General features: G+C 51.1%; 1 protein-coding gene across 4 annotated transcripts in view; it reads left to right on the top strand.

Moving 5' to 3' along the window:
- The first annotated feature begins 731 nt into the window (after window positions 1–731).
- RNASET2 (ribonuclease T2) overlaps window positions 732–15,557 on the top strand; it is a 29,126-nt gene continuing 14,300 nt past the window's right edge. For 2 of the 4 annotated variants that reach the window (XM_021938054.2, XM_003898394.4), the window contains exons 1-4: window positions 732–1,268; window positions 4,825–4,885; window positions 9,676–9,731; window positions 11,529–11,586. In XM_021938054.2, coding sequence (XP_021793746.1) covers window positions 1,183–1,268; window positions 4,825–4,885; window positions 9,676–9,731; window positions 11,529–11,586 — 261 coding nt within the window. In that variant the 5' untranslated portion in view covers window positions 732–1,182. Of the gene's footprint in view, window positions 1,269–4,824; window positions 4,886–9,675; window positions 9,732–11,528; window positions 11,587–11,626; window positions 11,967–15,557 lie in introns of those variants that run through there. The other 2 variants (XM_021938055.2, XM_021938056.2) reach the window with 2 other exon arrangements.

Here is a 15,557-nt window from a genome sequence, read left to right as displayed (position 1 = left end):
GGTGGGGCTGCCATGAAGTCCCCTTCATCCGTGGGGGGTGGCCCGTCCCTCTAGGAGGGGATCCCTCACAAGATGACTTCCCAGGTCGCGCCCCGAGGCGGCTCTTTGCGGACCCCACAGAGATGCCTTCCGGGCTCCTGGGGCCTGCGGGGAGGGGCAGGTGACGCCCAGAGCTGGGTGAGAGCCAGGCCCTTCTAGGAATGTTGGTGCTCCCAGCACCTAGCACCGGGAGACCGGAGAGGTTTCCAGGGGAGTGGCCCGAGTAGGTCCCCTCCTAATTCTGGAGCCGTCCCTCGGGCTTCTCAGTGGTGCGCCGAGGAGGCCGGAGGCTGCGGGAAGCCTGGGCGGCCAAGCACCGTCTGCAGTCAGGAGGTCCCGGGCAGTTTGCAGGGCGCAGTTTTTGAGAGCGGGTGCGGCGTGCGGGCCGCAGATGATGGCTGTCCCTGGAGCGCCGGGTGACCCTGGGGCCCGCACGCCCACTTGCTGGCGGGGGTGGCGCAGACACGGGCTGTCCCCCCGAGGGCAGTCCTCACGGGTGGTCCAGGCTAGCTCCGACCCGGGAGTGGGGGAGTGGCGCAGAGCTGCGTGGGAAGGCGCGGGGTGCCTGCGTGGCGAAGGAACACAGCTGCCTGACACGCCCGCAAGGCCCGCGGACCTGCTCTGACCTCTGCCTCTCCCCGCCAGCCGCGGGGCGGGGCGGGGCGTGAACGCCGGGAGGGGAAGGGGCGTTCTGGGGGGCGTGTCCGCCGGCGGGGGCGTGGCGTACTGGGGGCGGGGCTCTCTGCTCCGGTGCAGGCCAACAGGGCGTCCTTGGCTGGGCTGGGCTGGGCTGGACGCAACTGACCGTGGTCGTGGGCGGACGGTGGCCGCAGCGCGGAGGAGCTGAGGTCGCGGTGGGCCCGGGACGTGCGCGCTTGGTGCACGAACCTGAAGGGGAGCTCCAAGGGGCCTGGGTCGCCAGGGCTGCTGCTGCAATTCTCAGAGCCCGGCAAGGGGCCCGCGAGTCACTGGCTCAGGCCGTCCCAGGGCCCCGGGCGCACCCGGTGGCCGCTGCTCAGCGGAGGGAGCGCGGCGGCGCGGGGTCTCGGAGACAGCTTTTCTCCCGGAAGCCTTCCTCAGGCCGCAGGTGGAAAGTGGGGGCCGGAGCGGCAGCAGGCCGCGTCCTCTCCGCAGGTCGGCACCATGCGACCTGCAGCCCTACGCGGGGCCCTGCTGGGCTGCCTCTACCTGGCGTTGCTTTGCCTGGGCGGTGCGGACAAGCGCCTGCGGTGAGTTACCTTGCGAGGTAAAGTGGGGAGCGTGGGAGCCGGGCCCTAGAGCTTTCCACGGGGTGCAGGCTGCTACTCTCGGGGTCGGCGCTCGCTGAGCCCCGAGCAGCGACTGGGGAGGGCAGGGAGAGCCGAGCACGCTCCGGGGTGACCCCTGGGAAGGAGTGGGTTGAGGGGAGCCCTGAGCACGCTCCGGGGTAACTCCCGGGAAGAAGTGGGTTGCGGGGGGGAGCCCTGAGCACTCCCCGGGGTGACCCCTGGGAAGGAGTAGGGGGTAGGGTGAGGTTCTGGGTACACTCCGGCCTGGAGCAGGACTGGAAACTGGTCCCACAGACAGCTCCCAGCCTAGAACGGGACAGAGCAGGTGGCAGGCTTGGTGGAGCACGGTTCCTGCACTCGAAGTTCTCCCAGAGGTCGAAGTCGTGGAGGGGACGCTTAATTTTAGCTTCCACTGCAGCGGGTGGTGAAACGACTGTTCTTCCTCTTTTTGAGTGTCCTGTTCTGAATCCCTTACCCTGGCTCGCCCTCCCTCTTTGTGTCTGTGTGTGTGTGTGTGTGTGTGTGCGCGCGCGGGGGGGTGGGGGCGGGCAGCCGCCCAGATTAATTAGGGGTAAACAGGCGTTGCTGCAAAGAATTCCAACTTTAATTCTGTGGAAGACACCAATATTTGAATACCATAGTTTTTTCCTTCTATTTGGGTAATGATCGGGTTAATAAAATGATTTCTTACTTACATAGAAGTTGTTGAAAAGGTGGGTTTTACTTGTTATTTATTTATTATTATTATTCTTTTGAGACAGAGTCTTGCTCTGTCACTCAGGCTGGAGTACAGTGGCGTGATCTCAGCTCACTGCAACCTCCGCCTCCCGGATTCAAGCGATTCTCCTGCCTCAGCCTCCAAATAGGTGGGATTACAGGCGCACACCACCGCCTGGCTAAGTTTTGTATTTTGTATTTAAGAACTTCTGACCTCAGGTGATCCGCCCGCCTTGGCCTCCCAAAGTGCTGGGATTACAGGCGTGAGTCCCCGCACCTGGCCAGGGTTTTACTTTTTAAACACCTTAGATTTTTTTTAAATCATATACATTAAAAGGTAGCATTATATTTCAATGTTCCAGAAAAGTGTTTTCTGAAAAAGAGCTACATTTATGTCCTTATTTATTGGCCATGAGGTTCAGAGCCTCTCATTGGGGAAGTCTGTGGCCTGCTGACCGGTGCTGGCTGAGTGGGAACTGCTAGTTCACAGCCAGGTGTGGGACGTTTCAGCTCTTTGCTTTGCAGTTTCCTCTTTTGTAAAGTAGAAATAGTAACAGTCTGCCTCACAGAGTTGGCTTCAGGAGAAATCAGTTAAGGCACAGAATGTACTTGGAATGATGTCTGACTGTAAGTAAACGTTAGCATAAAACAGACTGTCATATGTGGATCCCCCATCCCACCCCATAATTCATGCAGCTGATATAATCGGACAACCTTGAGCAGGAGAGATTTGCCAGAATGTGGTTGATTCAGACCACCAGGGCTTCACAGATCAGCGGGTATTTTCCCAAGTTCTAACTGGGTTTGAGACCTTGGTGATTTTTCTTTCTTCTTAGACTTTCTTTAGCTTCTCCATTACTTTCTCCATGAATAGGGGAGGGGGTGTGTGTGTAGGAGGGGGTCTCCTGCACTCACACCACTCTTTGCTTGGTTGTAGATGGAGAGTTTGTTACGAATGTCTGAATCTTGGTAGTTTTTTTTTTTTTTTTTGAGGCCGAGTCTCGCTCTGTCACCCAGGCTGGAGTGCAGTGGCCGGATCTCAGCTCACTGCAAGCTCCGCCTCCCGGGTTCCCGCCATTCTCCTGCCTCAGCCTCCCGAGTAGCTGGGACTACAGGCGCCCGCCACCTCGCCCGGCTAGTTTTTTTGTATTTTTTAGTAGAGATGGGGTTTCATTGTGTTAGCCAGGATGGTCTCGATCTCCTGACCTCGTGATCCGCCCGTCTCGGCCTCCCAAAGTGCTGGGATTACAGGCTTGAGCCACCGCGCCCGGCCAGAATCTTGGTAGTTTTGTTGTAAGCATATTGATAGTCTCATCTTCCTGGACGTTGCTAAGCTTTCCAGCCTCAGTTTCCATCTATGTAAAATAAGGTTTTGCACCCAAGGGTAAAAAATCTTTAATGCTTTTCCCAGCTTTAATTCTCACCCTGCAGCTCATCCTCATTTTTTTTTTTTTTTTTTTTTTTTTTGAGACAAGGTCTGGCTCTGTTGCCCAGGTTGGAGTGCAGTGATGTAATCTGGGTTCACTGCAACTTCCACCTCCTGGGCTCAAGCTATCCTCTTGCCTTAGCGCCTTCCAAGTAGCTGGGACTACAGGTTCATGCCACCACACCTGGCTAATTTTTGTAGAGACAGGGTTTCACCATATTGCCCAGGCTGGTCTTGTACTCCTGAGCTCAAGCAATCCGCCCGCCTCCACCTCCCAAAGTGCTGGGATTATAGGTGTGAGCCACCGTGCTTGAACCCTTTTTTCCTTTTGTACTGAGCGCTTGCATAATTAGTTCCAACGTACAACTAAGTTTTCATACCATCTTAATTGTAAATTTTATACAAATTCAACAGGACTCAATTATTCACAAAAGCTAATGTGTAACAACTTGATCTTTTTACTTGGAATCTTCTCTTCTAAAATTTGATTTATCCTGAAGTGTCTGCTTGACTTATATTCCTGTGTTGCTGCTGGCTTTTTCCATGTGCATTTTTTGCAAGCTGCACTTTTTACTTCAGTCTCGTTGTTAAGTCTTGCAGAATTGGCTAGAGGCCTCCTGCCATGAATAAGCTGAAGCTCCACAGTGGCTTCTGTGAGGTCTTAGAGTCAGATGAGTTTCACAGTGTTCAGGTTTGTGATCTAGTGTGGCCCCGTGTTCTGGGTAACACATGTGATGCAGTGCTGTGTGCATACCATGTCCTGGATAACATTCAGGATGCAGTGCACATACTGTGTTCAAGTTAACAGTCCTGGTGGCATCTGAAGTAGCACCCTAAAATCAAAGGACACATCCTGCAGAGAAGCAAGTGAAGTCTAAAAACTGAGTCAGGGTAGTGATGATAAATAGTGTTATGCTAGTTCAGGTTATGTTTTGTTGCCGAGTGAATTACAAAAAACTGCCAGGTTTCAAGCTTTTATGGGTTTCACGAATGCAAGGGAGGGATGGTGGGTCTGCATTTCTCTTGAGCATCCTTAGGAGAAAGGTGCTTCGTGGCTCAGTGGCTTCCCTTCAGTGAGGACCTCCCTGGCTGCCCTCCTAGCTTGCCCTGCCTCTGCTTCCCTTCCTCTCCCCTCCTCCCCTTCTCCTATTCATGTTCACTGCCACTCAGCACTGGACACCACCACGTGTGCCTTCTTAGTGTAGGTGTTTACCGCCTTCCTCACAGGAGTGTGCGCAGCAGCAGGGCAGGCAGTGTTCCTCGTCCCACAGGCACTCAATGCTGAATGAATGATTGAAGGGATGGATGGGTGGATGAATTTTTTCTGTAACTTTAAAAAAGTTCTTGAAAAATAAGTTTCTTGTGTTTTAACAGTGACAACCATGAGTGGAAAAAGCTAATTATGGTTCAGCACTGGCCTGAGACAGTATGCGAGGTGAGTGTTTCTGCCTTGACGGGCCCTGGGGCCTGGGGAGCCCTGTGAAGAGGGGTTTGCGTGCACGTGCCCGTCCAGGGCACCCACGCTGCTGGTGCAGGAGGTGGGCACTGCTCCGGTGGGTGGGCAGTGTCTCCTGCAGGGACTGCCCCCAGGAGGGCTGTGTGTGAGCTTCCCAGGGCTGCTGTAACAAAGTGCCACAAGCTGGGTGGCTAAGAGCCTCAGGAATCTATTCTCACAGTTCTGAAAGGGGAAGTCTCAACCTAGGGGTCAGAAGGGTTGGTTCCTCCTGGAGGGCTCTGAGAGAGTTTGTTCTGTTTCTCTGCTAGCTTCTAGTAAGGACCCGTGGTCCTCTGCGTTCCTGGGTGACCCATCACCCCAATCTCTGCCTCTCCTTCACAGTGTGCTCTCCACTTTGTGTCTCTGTCTCTTCTGATGAAGACACCAGTAATTGGATTTAGGGCCCACCCTAATCTGGTATCACCTCATCTTAACTTGATGACATCTGCAAAGACCCTGTGTCCATGTAGGGTCATGCTCACAGACGGGAGGAGGGGTTAGGACGGGGATATGTCTTTTGGGAGGACACAGTTCAACCCACAGCAAGCCTCAGTTCGACTCCTCCCTCTGTGGGTGGCAAGCCACCAAGGTGCCAAGGCAAGAGACCGAGGGCACAAGCTGTTCCAGTATAATAAAGAAAATACATAAAACAAGAATAGCTATACTAGAAATAGATTATAGATATGATGATATATGAATATTATTAATCATCAGTTTGTAGCATTACTCTTTATTCCAATATTATAATAATCCTTGCTCTACAATTATAACCTAGGAAAAACCAGGCCATACAGAGATAGGAGCTGAAGGGGCACGGTGAGAAGTGAGCAGAAGACAAGTGTGAGCCCTCTGTCATGCCCATACATGGCCACTAGATGGCTCCTTGGTCTAGCGGTAACGCCAGTGCCTGGGAAGGAAACCGTTCCTTAGCAGACCTTGGTCTAGCGGTAGCGTCAGTGCCTAGGGAAGGCACTCATTACTTAGCAGACTGGGAAAGGGAGTCTCCCTTTCCCGGGGGGAGTTAGAGAAGACTCTGCTCCACCACCTCTTGTGGAAGGCCAGACATCAGTCAGGCCCGCTCACAGCCATCCGGAGGCCTAACCATCTCCCCATGATGCTGTGCTTCAACGATCACACTCCTGTTTCACTTTCATGTTCCACCCTGTACACCTGGCTCTGCCTTCTAAATAGCAGTAGCAGAATTAGTGAAAGCACTAAAAGTCTTTGAAGACGAAATAATGGCGTAAGGTGTCCTCTCTCTCTCTCTCAAACAGGGAAGGGCCCCCTGTCCGGTGGACACGTGACTCACATGACCTTATCAATCATTGGAGATGACTCACACTCCTTACCCTGCCCCTTTTGCCTTGTATCCAATAAATAACAGCTCAGCCAGGCATTCGGGACCACGGCTGGTCTCCACGTCTTGGTGGTAGTGGTTCCCCGGGCCCAGCTGTCTTTTCTTCTATCTTTTTGTCTTGTGTCTTTATTTCTACAATCTCTCACCTCTGCACATGAGGAGAAAAACCCACAGACCCTGTAGGGCTGGTCCCTACATCCCTGCATGTATTGGACATTATTGAACATCTTATTAACATGTCCTGTGAGTGAAGAGGACCCAAGAGCATCCCTGCCTCCTTTTCCTGTGCTTGGCACCCATGGCACCCACGGCCCTCCAGGCTGGCCCCTCTTCATCTGGCTCCGTTTTGCTCCATGCGCCACATCCCTTCAATGTCCCGTCAGTGTCCGGGCCCTTCTCCTTGGAGCACCCAGAGCCAGGACGCTGCCTGGATCTGCCCCTCAGGGCCTGCCCTGCTCAGTGTATCAAGCCGACCCTGGGGTGCCTCGCACACTTCTACAGTGTTTCATCGTATTGCTGAGCTAGCTCCACATTCTGTCAGGAGCACGCAGGCTTTATGTTTTGCCTCTAGCACTAAGTGTTAATGATTTTCTCTTCTACTTCCTCACTGATTTTTCTGATGACAAATGAAAATGAAATTTTGCTTATCTGGCTCAAATTATGCTCTTGCTCATTTCTATACATGAGATTGCCCCGTTTTCAGTTTTGCGGACTTAACGTTGCGCTCCTGGTGCTGTTTCCTTGCCTTGGGGTAGGGGCAGCGGACAGGAGGAGCCGGAAGCTGCTTGGCACCAACTTTCAGTTGTTGGGAGTGTGGCTGGCGTTCTGAGATACAGTGAGGGATTCCTGGAGTCCTTGGTTCCTACGGAAGGAAGGACCACCAAGGACCATGGAGGAGGAGCTCGAACTTAAGCACTGTCTTTGACCCACGCTGAAGGATCTGCCTTCAGGGCCTGAGACCCGGCTGCTCTGCATTCAGGGAGGCACTTACGTGACAAAATGTGGGTGTGTCCCTGCACACTAATGTAAATATGCATGGAGACACATCTTTGCCTTGAGGCTTTAGAAAAAGATTTTTTTTTAAATCTGTAGCAAAATGTCCTTGTTAGGGAGTGTATCTCCTACCAGGCAGCCATGGTGAAGGGTTCTGTTTCAGCCCAGGTGTCCTCCTAGGCAGTGAGGGCCGTCCCTGGTGCCCTGTCTGATGAGATGCTTGTGTCAAAGGTGCTCGGGCTGTCTGGGGTTCCGGGTGTCCTGGGCTCTCCCACAGCTCCACGCAGGCAGGCCTGGGAACCGAGTGCTGTGCAGAGCCCTCAGAGCCCCGTGTGGTGCAGGCTTTGCTCTCCACAGTGCCCCTAGGAAAGGAGCCCGACTTCTGGCTTTGAACCGGGTTCCCTGAGGGATGGAGTTGGGCGGCAGAGGTGAAGTTACAGGTTTTGGCCTCTGACCCTCTTCCTCTAGCACTGAGCAGTAAGGACTTTCTGTTCTACTTCCTCAACTGATTTTTCTGTTGACAAATGAAAATGCAATTTCGCTTATCTGGCTCAAATTATGCCCTTGATCATTTCTTTTTTTTTTTTTTGAGGAGTCTCGGTCTATCGCCCAGGCTGGAGTGCAATGGTGCGATCTTGGCTCACTGCAACCGCCGCCTCCTGGGTTCAAGCCATTCTCCTGCCTCAGCCTCCTAAGTAGCTGGAACTATAGGAACCCACCACCATGCCCAACTAATTTTTGTATTTTTAGTAGAGACAGGGTTTCATCATGTCAGCGAGGCTGGTCTTGAACTCCTGACCTCAAGTGATCCACCTGCCTTGGCCTTTTAAAGTGCTAGGATTATAGGCCTGCACCTTTGCGCCCAGCCCAGTCTTGCTCATTTCTAATACTAGAGATTGCTCTGTTTCCAGGCATTTTGCCGCTCAGGCGTTCAGTAGCTGACACCTCTCAGCTGAACCAGACTCCCCCTCCTTTCCAGATCAACCGTGAGCTGAAGCTGCCCCCCACAAAAGGCAAATTCGGGGAGAGCGCTGGGTGCGATGGACCCTGGTGCCCGGGCGGGTCCTCTGGGCTCAGACTTGTGCTTTCCTTTGCTGCCCCCGCTGTGTTGGGCCAGGCATGCCCTGTGCTTCATCTGCTTCCGTAGCCCACATGTATTTCCGGATGACTGTTTTGGAAAAACTCCATTTTAGCTAAACAATTTGAAGGTACTTAAAAAATGCTAAGCTGAGATTTTTTTTCTCTATTGTTTTATCTTTATGATGGTGATTAAGGATATACTCCTATTCTTACCTTTTTATTTTTCTGGCTCCAAACTTTTTGATACTTATTATTTCACTAATCTACTTAGACTTGGTACCTGAACAAGCATTAGTTTAGCAGGGTACTCTCAGCCTTTTGTCCTTAAACATGTATTTTCAGGTGTATGTTATGTAAATTATCTCTGGGCAAATGAGTGTTCCCATCAGATTGGCTTAACAAAAACAGCTTTTTTTTTTTTTTTTTTTTTTGAGATGGAGTCGCACTCTGTCGCCAGACTGGAGTGCAGTGGCACGATCTTGGCTCACTGCAAGCTCCGCCTTCCGGGTTCAAACGATTCTCCTGCCTCAGCCTCCTGAGTAGCTGGGATTACAGGCGTGTGCCACCATGCCCAGCTAATTTTTGTACTTTTAGTAGAGACAGGGTTTCACAGGTTGGCCAGGATGGTCTCGATCTCCTGACTTCGTGATCTGCCCACCTCCACCTCCCAAAGTGCTGGGATTACAGGCATGAGCCACCGTACCCAGTCTTTTTTTGTTTTTTTTTTTGAGACACAGTTTTGTTCTTGTCACCTAGGCTGGAGTGCAATGGCGTGATCTCGGTTCACTGAGTTCAAGCAGTTCTCCTGCCTCAGCCTCCAGAGTAGCAGGGACGACAAGCGCCTGCCACCACACCCGGCCAATTTTGTATTTTCAGTAGAGACGAGGTTTCACCACGTTGGCCAGGCTGGTCTAGAACTCCTGACCTCAGTTGAACCACCCGCCTTGGCCTCCCAAACAAAGTGTTGGGATTACAGGCGTGAACCACTGTGCTCAGCTCATAAAAGCACCTGTTTCTATTAAGTCAAATATTTGAGGAATGGCTTAACAAAAATGGCTGTTTCTATTAAGTCAGTTGTTTGAGGATTGGCTTAGAACATCCAGCCCTAGTGTAGCTTCCTCATGGATGTGTTGTTGTAAGCAATTTATTGTGAACTAACACTGGTTTTAGCTTGTGTTATTAGCACAGTACCTGTATCTCATTGGCGTATGTTGCAACTAGTTGCTAAATGTATTTTAATAGGGTTCTAAGTGTATTTTAATAAAGAACCAATCATTTTCTTGTTATATTTTCTCCCTAGAAAATTCAAAATGACTGTAGAGACCCTCCGGATTACTGGACAATACATGGACTATGGCAAGTGTCTCACACAATTAAATCTTAGGCAGAAGAGGCTCTCTGGGAACCCTAGCTTGAATGTATTTATTCTTGTTTATTTTTAGGAGTTTATCTAATAGACCAGATTCTTATTTAAAAATATCTTTAGTCTTTCTAGCAGAACACTGATTCTCTTGTTCTTTAATTCTATCTTTCTATAACAATAACACTTTTTTTTTTTTTTTTGAGATGGAGTCTTACTCTGTTGCCCAGGCTGGAGTGTAGTGGCACGATCTCGGCTCACTGCAATCTCCACCTCCCAGGTTCAAGTGATTCTCCTGCTCCAGCTTCCCAAGTAGCTGGAATTACAGGTGTGCTCCACCACACCCAGCTAATTTTTGTATTTTTTAGTAGAGACAGGATTTCACCATGTTTGTCAGGCTGGTCTCGAACTCCTGACCTCAGGTGATCCACCTGCCCTGGCCTCCCAAAGTGCTGGGATTACAGGTGTGAGCCTCTGCGCCCAGCCAGTAACACTTTTTAAAATAGTGTTTACAGATTCTCGGTACATGTTAGGGTCACTACATTTTAATTTTCTCATTTTGTTCTTCTCTTGGGATTTATTATAAATAACTGCATGAAAATACATAAATGTGAGTATCTCTCTTGTACACATTTCGGAGACACTCAAATTTATTTTTCTGGTTTTGTCTGCCTTTAGTTAATTCTTTTCTATTTAACATGGACATACTTATGATGTTGAACTGGGCGCATGAATCGCCCCATCTGAAGGACCAGTTTTGTCCTGCTGCCTTGATGCCGGGATTGAAAAGGGCCCTTTTAGCTTTATTGGTGCCTCTTGGTTCCTTAGGAAGACGGATTGGTGGAAAACAAGTTAAATTGGGATGTAGCTACTCGGCTTCGGGTTTCACTTTCTTCTCAGGCTTGTCAGATGACCTTGACTTCCTGTCTCTGGGGCTCCTGGCTTTTCTAGACTTTGCATGGTGTCCTCTCCCCTGCTGTTGCTAAATGCTCTGATTGTGCCTCTGCTCATCATGGCCGTTTCATTTCTGAGGCTGGAATGAAGCTTTGCAATGCCGTCCAGTCCAGTGCATGGAATCAGGCGGGTTTCAGATGCTGGTCCAGCTGTTGACCCTGAAGACACTCTCCTCCCTGGCCTCTTTGGGGCTCTGAGGGGTTGGGGTCTTAGGAAGTTGGTGACCTTGTGGAGTAAGCAGCACTCAAGAGTCAGAGTTGATATGTCCAGAATTAGATGTGTGAGGATGGAGTTAAAGTTCTAGACAGTGTAAGTGTGTTTGCTACTAAAAATGAAATGAAAATCCTGCTAGCTGATCTTCTGTCATACGCTAGGTACTTTCTGACATGTTACATTTGTCATCTCCTGGAGTCCTTCTCACCATTGAAAGGAACAGACTCTCGCTGTTCTCATGCTGGATCTGTGGCATGGAGATTGGCCAGGGGTCAGCTTACTTAGATCCCGGTGCTAGGGAACAGCAGAGGTTTCTATCAACCCAGTCAGGGCAACCCCAGAGCCCCCGCTCCTAGGTGCTACTAGGCCATCCATTGCGTTTCCTTTACTAAGCAGCGGCCTGTTTGCATTACTCCTGGATGCTCTTAACACAATTTTTTTTCTCTTCTAAAGAAATTCGAACTCTGACTACTCTTACCTGTGTCTTCTTTCTTAAGCGTCCTGCATGGGATAAGGAATTCCCAATTAGAATTTCTCTTTTTATGCTTTGCAGACTAAGGTCATGTAGAAGCCACCCCAACCAAGACTCATATTTCTTATTTTCTCTTTTAAATTTGAATTTCCAGGCCTGATAAAAGTGAAGGATGTAATAGATCGTGGCCCTTCAATTTAGAAGAGATTAAGGTATTGATTTTTAATTATATTTCTACTGCAGAGTGTTGACCTAGATTAACTCTTTTCTTCACACATGTATCTTCAAAGTCATCTTTAAAATTATGGGGTCATGAATGTATTCACCAGGATTGAGCCCTTGGTGCTGTTTTAGTAAGTATTGCTATCTCAACCCCACAAATTACACCAACTGACCTTTCCCCTCTCCTTCCCTCCCCTCCCCTGCCTTGTGCCCAAGCCACTGCATGAGGGGCCTGAGCGAGGGGCTCCAACCAGAGCAAGCCCTGACACTCCCCCGTGCCAACCTTGTGCAGATCCTGACGCTCGCCCGCCAGCCCCACCTCATCCTAGGTCCCAGGACTCCTGGGTCAGATGGCTCACGTGGGAATCCGGTTGGTGTGCTATATTGCCAGGCATCTCCAGACAGCTGAGGCTCAGAGAGCACAGGCCTGGGGCTGTCCTATCTGGTGAACGGGTTTCTGAGCAGGGTGGACATGCTGGGCCTTTCCAGTACAAGAGCTTGATTAAAGAAAGCTCACAGGGTGGGAATTTGTTAGAGATACTAGCAGAGGCGTTCCTTTGAGATACCCGTACCTCATATGGCATAATGGAGTTCTTCACTGCATGCACTCTCATCTTTCCTTAGGGGTGCCAGCAGTTCCTGTGTGTAACCAGTATATGTCAGGGTAACTGGTCCTGGACCCAGGGAGGCGGTGGTAACTGGGGCCTTCTTTAAAATATGTGGTAGAATGGAAGGATTTGTGGAAGTTGTGGGTCCTTCCGAATGGTAGCATTCACATGACAACCCACCATGTTCTTTTCATCTTTCTGTCTTTCTGTCTTTCTGTCTTTCTGTCTTTCTGTCTTCCCTGTCTCTCCTGTCTCTCCTGTTCCTCTCCTGTCTTCTCTTCCTTTCTTCCTTCTTCCTTTTCTTTCTCTTTCTGGCAGAGCCATTTTATTGCCCAGGGCTGGAGGCAATGGTGCATCTTTATTTACAGCAACCTCTGCCTCCCAGGGATCTCAAGTGATTCTCCCACCTCAGCCTCCCCGAGTAGCTAGGATTACAGGATGTGCCACCACACCCAGCTAATTTTATTTTTAGGAGCCCCATGTTGTCAATATTCCTGAACCCTAACCTCAGGATCTACCCACCTTGGCCTCCCAAAGTGCTGGGATTACAGGTGTGAGCCACCGCACCCAGCCCACAAATTCTAATCCGTATGGAATTGTTTTCTTTTTCCTCCCCATGAAGACCTTCAGTGGGATAAGCCAAGAGGCTGGGGACGGCCATGAGACTTAGAAGGGATACCCCAGAGCCTGGTGCTGTCTGTAGCTCCTCACGCAGACTCTCCTCCTTTTCTCCAGGACTCACTGCAGGGAATGGGCTCTGGGGAGGCGTGATGAAGAGGCCACTTCAGGATATGTTGAGTTTGAAGTGCCCTTGAGACCTCCAGGTGGTGACATAGAGGATCTTCAGGGTCAGAGGAAAGGTGGCTTTAGGCATAATTAGCATGAGGATGGTGAATCGAAATGACAGGTGTAGGGATGTACATGGGTCTGTGGACATGGGTGGATGAGAGGCCAGGGCTGACAGGTGTGGGATTGTGGAGTGATGTAGGGCAAGCGTGACAGGTGGACATGGGTGGTTGGGGACAGGGCTGGCGGGGCGTGGGTGGTGGTGGTGAGGGAGCAGGGGCTGACGGGTGTGGTGTGGGTGTGGGTGGGTGAGGGTTATAAAGGCAACAAATTATGAACCTAAATAAACAAAAACAAGGCAACAATTAGTAATAAAACAAGGCAAAACAGAATGTAGAATATAGAAATGAAGTGAACAAGGCAACAAATTAATAAGAATAATAGGTAGGTAAAGGTGTAAAGGCGGCAAATTAAAGATGCAGAGTGAAACAAAGGCGCTAACGAAAAGCGGGAACATGGAGGTAATAGAGTGGAGTAAAGAAACGACGGCAACAGAGTGTAATAAGGTATGAAGAGTAAAGTGAAAGAACAAGGCAACAAAATTAATGGGGAGTGTAATAAGTGAGTAAAGGTAAAGGCAACAGAGTATGAACCGTGGAATGAGAACAGAGACTGACAGTTGTGGGTGTGGGTGGGTGAGGGGCAGGGCTGACAGGTGTGGGTGTGAGTGAGTGAGGGAGCAGGGCTGACAGGTGTGGGTGTGGGTGGGTGAGGGTGTAGGGCTGACAGGTGTGGACCTGGGTAGGTGAGGGAGCAGGGCTGACAGGTGTGGGTGTGGGTGGGTGAGGGGGCAGGGCTGACAGGTGTGGGTGTGGGTGGGTGAGGGAGCAGGGCTGACAGGTGTGGGTGTGGGTGGGTGAGGGTGTAGGGCTGACAGGTGTGGACCTGGGTAGGTGAGGGAGCAGGGCTGACAGTTGTGGGTGTGGGTGGGTGAGGGGGCAGGGCTGACAGGTGTGGGTGTGAGTGGAAAATCGATTAAAGTGGCGGGTGAAGTGATAAGGAATTGATTGAGGCGGATCCGAGGATTGAGTGCACCGAGCCCAGGCGGTAAGTGATGTGCGCCGATAAACGATGGCAAGCGATGATGATGATTATGACCGATTATGGCGGCGCAAGTACAGATGCAAAGAGGTCCGGATTGAGATCCGGGCGATACCATTTTCTACCGATGAACCGATCGTTCGCATGATGTACAACCGATACGCATGACGACGACGATTGAATTGACAAGGGCAAGATGGTGAGAATTGATTTAGGCGGATCTGGGTGATGATGAACAAATGGCGGGCAGATAAAGAATGGATGGATGGAATGGAGGAAGGCGGGTGGTGGTGGAGGGAATGGAAGGAATGGAATGGAATGGAATGGAATGGAAGGCGGGGTGTGGCAGGGTGAGGGACCATACTGGGATAGGCGTGGGTGGCGAAGGGGCAGGGCTGATAAGTGGACATGGCAGGAGGAGGGCAGAGTCGATAGGATATGGTGGGCTTTAAGGGGACAGCACTGACAGGTGTGGGCCTGGTGGACAGAGGGGCTGGTGGAACCCCGTGATAACAGCCAGGTGAAAAGGGGCATGTGTGCCTGCAGCCGGGAAAGGCAGAAACCCGGGGGAGGAGAGATTCGTGCAGAGGCACCATGGGACTGCATCTCCCGGGGCATCCAGGACAGGAAGGCTGAAACGCCTTTTGGGTGGGGGTGGCGGGTCATGGGTCTGTGGTGGCCTGAGCCGCCGCTCCTCAGAGTAGTCCTGGCTTCCTCGTTGTGTGGTGATAGGTCCAACTTTGCATTGACCCAAACGGAAGTAGCCCAGTTTGCACAGTCAATCATATCGTGGCCTAGATCATCCTGAGGGCTGATGGGGCTGAAGCCAGCATGGTCGGGCAGGAGAGGCGGGGTGGGGGCTGCAGGGGGTCAGAGCTGCGCCCACACGGGCAGGGGCTGTCTGGTGGGGGCCGCATTACAAATGGGCTGAGGAAAAAACCCTTATATAGGGTGCTGGAAAACAGGAGAAAGGGAAGAAAAATGAAGTTATCCGAAGTTTGTTATTGGGTTTTTTTGGTGTAGAGGGTGTGTAGAAATTGAAAAGTAAACTCCAGTTCTGTTGAATTTAGCATGACCAGTGCAGTGTGGAGCCCAGGCTGCCCAGCTCACACAAGCTCTTCTCTGGGAAAAGAAGAGCTTGTCCTTTGTTTGTTTGTTTTAATTGATGGTTTATTGTTTGTTTTTTAAGACGGAGTCTCACTCTGTCGCCAGGCTGGAGGGCCCTGGCTCGGTCTTGGCTCACTGCAACCTCTGCCTCCCTGGTTGAGGTGATTCTTCTGCCTCAGCCTCCCAAGTAGCTGGGATTACAGGCATGTGCCACCATGCCCAGCTAATTTTTGTGTTTTTGGTAGAGACAGGGTTTCACCAGGTTGGCCAGGAGGGTCTTGATCTCCTGACTTTCTGATCCACCTCCATCAACCTCCCAAAGTGCTGGGATTACAGGCGTGAGCCACCGCGTCCAGCTG

Source organism: Papio anubis, chromosome 6, assembly GCF_008728515.1.
Source record: "Papio anubis isolate 15944 chromosome 6, Panubis1.0, whole genome shotgun sequence".
NCBI classification, from domain to species: Eukaryota; Metazoa; Chordata; class Mammalia; order Primates; family Cercopithecidae; genus Papio; species Papio anubis.
This window is presented reverse-complemented; position numbering and strand designations above follow the sequence as displayed.